General features: G+C 36.8%; 1 protein-coding gene across 1 annotated transcript; it reads right to left on the bottom strand.

Moving 5' to 3' along the window:
* Window positions 1-352: 352 nt before the first annotated feature.
* Window positions 353-3122, bottom strand: LOC106471132 (la-related protein 6-like). The gene has a single exon (XM_013931720.2). It carries the CDS (start codon window positions 2956-2958, stop codon window positions 1525-1527), a length of 1434 nt encoding a protein of 477 aa, XP_013787174.2. The 5' UTR covers window positions 2959-3122; the 3' UTR covers window positions 353-1524.
* Between the last annotated feature and the right edge of the window lie 7667 nt (window positions 3123-10789).

The raw sequence follows: 10789 nt of genomic DNA, 5'->3' as shown, positions 1-10789 counted from the left end.
CTAGTAATCTCTCGACAATTCACGAAGGTTCGAGAAGGACGTGGCGTGATACTAGTCACATGACCTCGCTGACGCAACAATTTTAACCAAGCATCACCACAAATAATGTTTCAAATAAACAACAATATTACTAACGGATTTATGTATTTCATTTTGTGTGAAAGTTATGTAGTTCTAATATATATATTTTAAAATACATATTTTGTATGCTTTAATACCTGAGAATTTCCCTTAGGGTCATATATTTTTGTTAATTTTTCCAATATTTGCAAAATATCATAAATGTAAGTGTTCATTAGGCCAAAATGTGTGGTGTAGCTTCAATCGGGATGTTTTTAAAACTACCATAACATATCAATTTCACTTTTATTTTAAAAAATTGGAACGAGAAAGTGACATTCGTAAACTAATGTCTCTTCCCATCCACTACATTCGATATGATCCTCATAATACAGAAGATTTCAAGTAAAAATGGCATTCAAGGCTGGAGAAAGGGGCATAGAATACAATATAAATACTTCAGACTAATAAATACTTAACACTGTATCAAATTGAGACTTTATGGTAAGGAGCATATAAAACATATAGGGAATTTCTGCGTGAACAGATTTATTGATAATGGCAAGACTTTACACTCAGTTTTTGGTTAAAAAAGAATAGATAAAACACCTTGTGACGTTTAAATAACACCCCTATTACACCAATTGCATTTTTTTAAACTTTGACCACTGTCAAATTAAGAGAAAGGTACAAATCCTAAATAAGTCTACTTTTTTCTATGGGGTTATTACAAGGTATATTTGTACCAAGTGTCATTTGGAGTGATAGAAATAAAGGGAACTGTAGGAAAAAATATGTTTTTGTAAAGTTTGACCCCACACACGCTCACAGTTGAAACATCTATGTGTATTGAACCAAGGTATGTGCCCTTGACGATTGTCCCAGAAATAAACTGTTCTAACTGTAATAGGAAATACAATATATCTCCCTCTATTGGCTAGAAATGATTACTTATTAGTCGTTCATTAGTATCCATGAAACGGCCACTCTGCAATCATACTTTTGCCAATTTAACATAATAAAATGTTAGAAGTATCTTTCATAACTAAAAACTAGAGAACAATATTTCGGTGATAAAGCTGCAAATAACTTGAAGGAAAAAATAACATTAACTGTACGTTGATTTACGACAATAGCTATCCATTTTAAATTAATTATTAATGTTTATCTGGCGAATCAATTTGACACACAGATTCAGATATATAATCTGACATTTTAATATATATCATTATAAAACAATTATATACATAAGAAATAACATTACATGTCGTTTTTCGCTGAATGTAAACATTTTGGTATTAATTGTACAAAAAACAACAAAACATATGTACACTTTTTTACAATATAATACAATGAACAATCCAACAGACTGGATAACAGATCTTTCAAGAAAAACAAACAAAAATAATATAATACAATTTATGGTACCATGTTTTATAAATGTACATTAAATACTTTCCCAGTTCATATTCCTAACTCAACGGTCATCATGGAAGAAGGGGCAGACTGGGTGCGAAGTTTTACTTGGCTCCAGTTAAAACCAATGGTGCCATCAGGACCCCTGGGAAGCCTAGTCACACCATCAGGAATCAGTAGTCGAGAGTTGTGAGCAGAACCGTTGTGACCTCTTTCTTTAGCTGCCATTATACGTCGCTGTACCCATGGGCTGACCAAAGTTAATTTTGGACTGGGCGAGTCTCCATCAGAATAGCTATTAGATTTCTTTCGCGCTAAGGGCTTGCAAACATTTTCTTGGAAACTGCTCTGGCTCTTAGAGACTTTCTGGTTATAGCTGAAACTATGAGGACGAAGAACTGATTCTTGACTATAGTTTTGTAAGGAGAAGTATCTTAAGCCTGAAGACGAATGTTCCTTCTCTGAGCAATTACTGCCTTTGGATGATTCAAATTTTCTATGCTGGCTTAAGTAATCCTGTCGCTTATCCTTTTTCTTTCCATTTCCTTTGTCTTTCTTGTCATTTTTATCATTATTCAGGTTTAGAGAAGCGTTTTTAACAAGAGGAATAACTTGTATAGAACGCCAATCAACATGTTTAGAAAGGAAGTCCTTTGAAGCGAGAGATACACTCTCGCGTTTCTCGAATTCAACCAAAGCACAAACACTTGAGCCTATCTCGGGATGTTTATGAAGAAATTTCTTGATATCAGCAGGAATGACTCCATCAGGTCGAATAATTCTGATTAGAGTAATATCACCACACTTTGAAAATATTTCTCCAACATTTTCGACCGAGGGCTTTTCGAAAGGTAACTTAAATGCAACTACGGTTCTAGATGGCGCTGTTTCATCGTAATCAGGTAAGGGTTCTTTTCTTCGTACTTTGGTGCCATCGTCATTTATTTCTAACTTTTCTGATTGTTTTAAGCTGTGAGCCACAACTTTCCAATTTTTGGTATAACTCTTTACTTTTCGAAATGAAGCTATAAGTTTTAAACTTACGTACCCCTGCTTATTTCGACGTACGTGCTTCAACAGAAATGGATCTTTCAGAAGGCTTGCGTTGGAAAAATAATACTCAACCTGTTTTATAATATTTTTCATCATATCTTTGTTAGGTTCTTGAAAATCCTCATCTGTAGTGGGTGAACATTCTATTCCAGAGTCTTTTCCTTTATCACTGTCAGAATATTCTTTGTAATAACCAAGAGAATTTCCATTTTCTAAGTCTTTGTCTCCCTCGTTACTGCTGCCGGTTGTTGACGAGCTGGAATCGTAGCCTTCACCATCCATCTCGTTAGTACGGGCTGAAAGTAACAACACTCTTTTACTTCTAGAACCGTTGCTGTCAACTCGTTTGCGACTTAGTGATGAAGACAAATGATTATATTCTTCTCCGTTGTTTAACATTTTAACATTATTATGAACCTCGATAATCATAATTTAAACTTTCAAGCCGCACTACCTCTCAACTTGTGCCTCGACGGTTAAATTCAATAATAGGCTTACACTTTCAATTATCTCGAACGTTATTTATAAGCAAACACGTGCTGTGGAATTCCACATTCTGGTGACACTTCGCTTGTTAATGATTGGCTAGGATTTCTGACATCATATGGTTGCTAGGAGGTTGAACGTGGACTACTGCCAGAAAACGACGTTAAAGCTAACCGAAATATAACGGAAAATGAAAGTTACCATATAGAAAAATCATATATAGTCATTAATAACTTTTGTAAAACGTTTCAACTAGATATTATTTCAAAATAATAATAATATTTACTGTGGGCCATTGCACAACACCAGAAAGAAAACGTAATACATAACACAAGAACGTAATCTAGTAATTACGTCATAGAAGGCGGAGGAAAGGTGGTGTGATTGCCTCGTGACTCTTATATAGCGTATGAAATAAACACGTGGGAACATTCCACAATAATGATAAAAAGAGCTCAATTCTTAAAAATAGGCGTTAATTTTTTTCATAAAATCAACTAATATAAAATATTTAACGCACATGTTTAAAAATGTTAAAGAACGGTATATATACGTATATTATATCAAAAGTTAAACAGAATGTGTGCACTGTATGTAAAGTAATATAATTTTTTGATAGAGCAATTCAATGATTGTTGAGGTTGTTGAATATTAGACATATTTTTGCTTTTTCTATTGCTTTGTTGGAAAGAGTTGTTAAAAATTATTAGCAGACTTATTGCGAAGTATTATCACACAAATGACCGTTAAAAATGTGCATTTACTGAACCAAAAAGAGTTTGAAGTTAAAATTCTGCATTAATAGTATTTTAAAAATAACAAAATAAATATTCCGAGGTTAATGGTATGTCTAACTCACAAATAAATTTACTTGCAAAATTTCTTCGCTAATCGATTGAGTAACCGAACAGACATGATAACTCTCACTACTAACATTGAACTAAATCACTCATTCAATAATCACTAACTCATTAACTGCTCACTGAATACTTCACTCACAGATCACTCCTATTTATATCGTACATGCTCCATGAAACGTCTCGATTATTAACTTTTATGAACATTATGTGCTCTCTAACAAACATGTAAATTAAATCATTGAAAATATAGCTTAAAATATTCAACATTAATTCTTATATCTTGTGGAAATATCAAATTATTAGGTATATATTGAACAAACCTCTCGTGCTTGCTCTATAGGAATGTACATAAATAAGCACACAAGTTTACTAAGGCATATTATTTTCAAATGTTCAGACATTTTGTTTGAGTTTTACTCAACATAATCGACTTATAATTATTGTCATGTATCAGTTTAAGATAAAATTGTACACACACACACACACACACATTATAACAGCTTTTATCATTTTATACCTAACATTTAGTTAACCTTAGAATAGTATTTTTATGACTGTTTTACAATAGAGTAACATTTTACGATTGGAAATGCTGGTTCTATTTGTTTTGCCAGTGAGGAAGCCAGTAATGTAAGGATTTTATTCTCTATGTATAGTCGAGACAGCTTAGTCTGCTATGTGATCATTATCCGGATCAAGTGATATGTCCACTTATATCCCTATCTTGTTTAGTTTTTTGTTTTTCAAGTTCTTACCGATAAAATTTGTCCTTAATATTTGTTTGATTACTGTTTTTAGGAAGATGGTGTACGTGGGTTACTAGGTTATATAGTGTATTCTGAAGCTTTATAAGTTTTGCATATAATTATAATACAATAGGTAGTCAAAGATCGTGAAGACTGTTTTACTCTAGCAAATAATGATAAAATTATAGTTACTGCTAGAACTGTTAGGCCTGTTGAAGAAAGATGATGGTGAACGAAAATATGAAATCTCGGTTTTGGCTATTTGCCGGATCTTGACTTGGGACGCTCTGGATAGCTGAAAAGCGGCATATACACCGGAGATAGAGCGACTATACTAGGTAGCTCTTCATATCTAGCTTCTAATGACCTGTAGAGATGAAAATCTAGACGACTTTTGCATTGCTTTAAGCGGCCGTCCGTGTCATCCTAATATGTAGAGTGCCAGCGCACTCTCCGTATTGCTTTAAGCGGGCGTCCGTGCCATCCTAACATATAGAGAGCTAGTGTACTCTCCGTATTGCTTTAAGCGGGCGTTCGTGCCATCCTAACATATAGAGAGCTAGTGTACTCTCCTTATTGCTTTAAGTGGGCGTCCGTGCCATCCTAACACATAGAGTGCCAGCGCACTCTCCTTATTGCTTTAAGTGGGCGTCCGTGCCATCCTAACACATAGAGTGCCAGCGCACTCTCCGTATTGCTTTAAGCGGGCGTCCGTGCCATCCTAACACATAGAGTGCCAGCGCACTCTCCGTATTGCTTTAAGTGGGCGTCTGTGCCATCCTAACACATAGAGTGCCAGCGCACATTCGGATTAGTAGACATTTCATTCTATTAAATAACTGTATCGCGTATGTTCCGAAATATTTTGATAAAATCCACTTTAGGCCTATCTGCGAGCTGTACAAGTATTTTAATCGGTGTTTACTGTTTTTGAAAAACACTAGGTAAGAAAATTTGAGCAGAAAGATAAACAAGTTTGTTTTCATATCAAAAGCTGTTATCACATCCGCTCAAGGGTTTTTCGTATGTCCATAGGTGGCGAAGTGCCCCATTGAATGGTGAATAGAGACTTGTGTAGAACTAGCATCGATTTCTTTGTTTGTTTTGCATTTCTCGCAAAGCTACACGAGGGCTATCTGCGCTAGCCGTCCCTAATTTAGCAGTGTAATACTAGAAGGAAGGCAGCTAATCATCACCACCCACCGCCAACTCTTGGGCTACTCTTTTACCAACGAATAGTGGGATTGATCGTCACGTTATAACGCCACCACGACTGAAAGGGCGAGCATGTTTAGTGGGACGGGGGATTCGAACCCGCGACCCTCAGATTGCGAGCTATCGTCGCAAGTCGATGTTTCAAATTAAATTCATAACATTCATTGACATAGCAAATAAGGTATCCCACTCGTCGTTGCCCCCACATCCAAATTTAATTATTATCTGCCGCCTATGCACATGTCAAAGAATATTTCAGTGTTTTGTTTTAGAGCAGGGGTTCCCAACCAGGGGTGTGTGAACCAGTGAGTGTGCGGAAGAGTCCTGTACTGGGTCCGTTTTCCCCCAAATGTCACCAAGAGGAAATGTGTAATGCACACTTTTTAGGGGAGGTGTGAGATGGCTACAAAAGGTTGGGAACCACTGTTTTAGAGTAAAGCCACATTGGGCTATCTACAGTGGACACTGCAGAGAATCGAACGTGAAGTTTTTTTCTTTGTAAGTCCGTAAACTTACCTCTGGGGTACATGGTAAAGAAAATAACAAAACAAGTTGAGAATGTAAAATGGAACCTAGTATTCCAGCGTTAATGATAGATAACCAGTAACTAGTTAACAGTTAATAATTAACAGACATCCATAAGTTTTATATACACTTCAAGTTACGGACATTTCCAAACATTTAGACGCATTAAAATAAATTCTTGGATGATTCGAGCAAAAAGATATTTGTATACTTCACAAACATTCTTGACATAAATCTACAGACGTCGAGGAATAAAATGATGCCTACAGAATGTTGCCTAGAAATAGTGTCGTCGAGGAATAAAATGATGCCTACAGAATGTTGCCTAGAAATAGTGTCGTCGAGGAATAAAATGATGCCTACAGAATGTTGCCTAGAAATAGTGTCGTCGACGAATAAAATGATGCCTACAAAATGTTGCCTAGAAATAGTTTGCTCTTTGCGGTTGAAAGAAATGAGTATTATGTATACTATTCTAAACATCTGATGTTAACTTGGTGTGCACTATCATCACGAATATTGTATGATATACAAAAAAAACAGTAGATAAACAAATTAACCTCACGCACTTTTTTTATCAGTATGTTCCAGGTTTATCTGTAATGTGATGATAGAAAACTGTCTCAATGACATGATGTTCAAGAAACCAATCATAATCTAATAATTCAAGTGGTGTTAACCCTCATTGTTCAATACTTTGTTACTGCCATCCATGTTTCCCAAGGCGTAGAACCACAGCGCCATCTGTGTGTACCTAGTACCATTTTCCAGTGAATGACTCGTGTTTTTTATCCCTCCCCGAATAGTGCAAGATACGGCCTTGGATAGTATTAGGCGACTTGCACTATCAAAAACACCCTCAAGGTTAATTGATATGAAAGTAGAACGTTGTCTATATCAGAAATTAATTGTGAAAAATTGTTGAGTTATGTTTTCGTGTCTGTTTGTTTATTTATACATTAGTCGTATAATTTATTAAATTATTGTGGAATTCTCAAGTATTTTTATTTCCTACAGATAGGAGTAACAACCACTCTCTAAGAAGAAATTGAGCAGAGTTAATTTAATTCTGATTATTTTAATTGAAGAAAGCTGTTTTTTTTTGTTTTTTTTTAGCTACATAATGGGCTATCTGTGCTTTTTCCACCACGGGAAATTTAACCCCGGAATTTAGCGTTGTAAGTCTGTAAACTTACAGCTGATCCATTGGGAGATTGGAAGAAAGATATTAGACACAAGTTTCACGACGAGACAAAACACTTTATTTGTGTATTTGACAAATCAAACAAAACAATTCAATGAAAGTCTGACGTCTGTCTCTTAAAATGTGAGAAAAATCTTTGTTAAAGAAGACTGAGAGAATCAACTACTGAATACATGTTTGGTCAAGTATTCCAAAGTCCATTTTCTCACCAACATCACCTGGTCATTAATAAAGATAGGGAAGATATCGCTTCAGATATTTCTGGACCCGGCTGATGCGACCAGAGACCCCATTAGCTCAAGTGTAAAGTAATTCTCCAGCGACATCGCCCGCGGGAAGATTCAGAATCACTAAAGGGGAAAATTCTTGACAATATGTGACTAGCAGGTCATACATAGTCATATAATGTTTTGAGACGGCTTGTATGGCTAATGAAGAAAAACTTTAACATTACAACAAATGTATAACGTTTCGACAAGGTTTTGATGATGGCAAGCCGTCTCCAAGCATTATTAGTCTCAAAGTGGGTTCCTCGTCATCGAATCAGAGATAGTCAATTGTACACTACATATTTACACATGCACCAAGGCTTGTAGTTGTAAAAAAAGATTTAAATAAGCAAGAAATGTCTATTTTTCTAAATTAAAGATTTTAGTAAACAAGAAACGTCTGTTTTTCTGCCCCCCCCTTCCAGTGGCACAGCGGTATGTCTGCGGACTTACAACGCTAGAAACCGGGTTTCGATACCCGTGGTGGGCAGAGCACATATAGCCCTTGTGTAGCTTTGTGCATAATTAAAAACAAACAAACAAACAATCCATTTTTCTAAATTAAAGATTTAACTAAACAAGAAATGTCCATTTTTCTAAATTAAAGATTTATGTAAAAAGAAATGTCCATTAGCCTAAATTAAAGTATTGGGTGAACAAGAAATGTCCATTTTTATAAGTTAAAAGAGGCGCACTTTTATGTTTCCCATACTATAATATCAGTTGTTGTTTTACTCTGGAATCGTACTTCTAATTTCATCATATTAAAACTCAGTTTTATTTATTTTATTTCACGCAAAGCTCCAAGGCTATATCTGCGCTAGCCATCTCTAACTTTGAAGTGATACACTTCAGAGAAGACATCTAGTCGACAACACACGTCGCCAGTTCTTTCGGCTACTCTTGTCAGACCGAATAGCGAGATTTAACCGTCAGTCTTATAACGTGTAAATGGTCTCAAAGTGCAGAGCGAGATGTACTACTTAAACTTGAGCTCCACATGCACGTTCCCCACTAGGTCGCGCTCGGCTCTCGACCTTATACAACTGTGGTTGAAATATGTACGAGTGAAGCAGTATTTAACATATTTATATTCAGAAGATTATCTTAGATGGTTTTTTACCGACATTCATAAACCAAAATATCTTTACTTGTTGTCGTTATTTAACGAAACAAAAATGAGCCAGCAACAACAACAAAAAATATATGCAAACATTGAAATCAAAGCAATAACAAAACAGAAACATCTGCGTAGTTGAGATAGTAACACCTATTACAGAATGTTACCATAATCGGGCAGACTTTGTAACGTAATATAATGCACAAAAACTGACACAACTTAATCGTGTTATCGATAAAACAGCGTTTCTCTTAAGATAGCTGTTTGTGGGACACTGCCAATGGTAACAGTCAGAAGCAGTGACCTCGTAAGATCTGTGTGTGTGTGTGTGACCCATGACCCAACATGTGACCTCAGGGAATTAGAGCTGATGTACTATTTTAAACTTTTCTCACTTAGAATGTGTAATGAGTTGATTAAAAGAGATAAAAAACATATAGTTGGGATGTTTTTAATACAACTCTTGTTAGATTAATATCCAACTGAAGACGCGGATGCTCGAGATAGTTTGTTTGTTTGTAATTAAGCAAAAAGCTACACAATGGGCAATCTGTGCTCTGCCCACTACGGGTATCGAAACCCGGATTCTAGCTCGAAATAGAGCAGAAGTTAGATAACACTAAAAATATTAGGGAAAAGGTAACAAAAGTAATATCAGACATGTATATGCAGAGAATATAATGAAACTTAATTGTGGGACTTATGCCAATGCTCCAAATGGCTAAGTCTTAAATCTCAATCCAGCTGCAGACTTGGGAAGGGGAATCGCAGCTTGAGACCATCAGAGATATTGACCAGGTTCTATGACTGAGGGTCTGCATGGTGACTTGTGGGCAGGGTGTGCTGAGACTGAGTGGAGAAGTCTGTATGAGACGCCCAAATTGTCCCTGATCAAAACAACCTGAATCCAACCCTGGTCATTCTTATCCATAAACAATAACACAAGGCTTGAATCTCATCACCAGGAGAGACTGTGGATGTGCTGCTGGTGGACTAAGTCTGCCAGTTTGAGTATGAACACCAGGAGAGACTGTGGAGATGTTGCTGATGGATTAAGTCTGCCAGTTTGAGTCTGACCACCAGGAGAGACTGTGGAGATGTTGCTGATGGAATAAGTCTGCCAGTTTGAGTCTCACCACCAAGAGAGACTGTGGAGATGTTGCTGATGGATTAAGTCTGCCAGTTTGAGTATGAACACCAGGATAGACTGTGGAGATGTTGCTGATGGACTAAGTCTGCCAGTTTGAGTCTGACCACCAGGATAGACTGTGGAGATGTTGCTGATGGACTAAGTCTGCCAGTTTGAGTATGAACACCAGGAGAGACTGTGGAGATATTGCTGATGGATTAAGTCTGCCAGTTTGAGTCTCACCACCAAGAGAGACTGTGGAGATGTTGCTGATGGATTAAGTCTGCCAGTTTGAGTCTCACCACCAAGAGAGACTGTGGAGATGTTGCTGATGGATTAAGTATGCCAGTTTGAGTATGAACACCAGGAGAGACTGTGGAGATGCTGCTGAGTGGATTAAGTCTGCCAGTTTGAGTCTGACCACCAGGAGAGACTGTGGAGATGTTGCTGATGGAATAAGTCTGCCAGTTTGAGTCTCATCACCAGGAGAGACTGTGGATGTGCTGCTGGTGGACTAAGTCTGCCAGTTTGAGTATGAACACCAGGATAGACTGTGGAGATGTTGCTGATGGAATAAGTCTGCCAGTTTGAGTCTCATCACCAGGAGAGACTGTGGATGTGCTGCTGGTGGACTAAGTCTGCCAGTTTGAGTATGAACACCAGGAGAGACTGTGGAGATGTTGCTGATGGATTAAGTCTGCCAGTT

Source organism: Limulus polyphemus, unplaced genomic scaffold (genome assembly GCF_000517525.1).
Source record: "Limulus polyphemus unplaced genomic scaffold, Limulus_polyphemus-2.1.2 Scaffold4426, whole genome shotgun sequence".
Lineage (NCBI taxonomy): Eukaryota > Metazoa > Arthropoda > Merostomata > Xiphosura > Limulidae > Limulus > Limulus polyphemus.
Note: the sequence above shows the minus strand (reverse complement) of the source record. Positions and strands in the feature narration are given on the sequence as shown.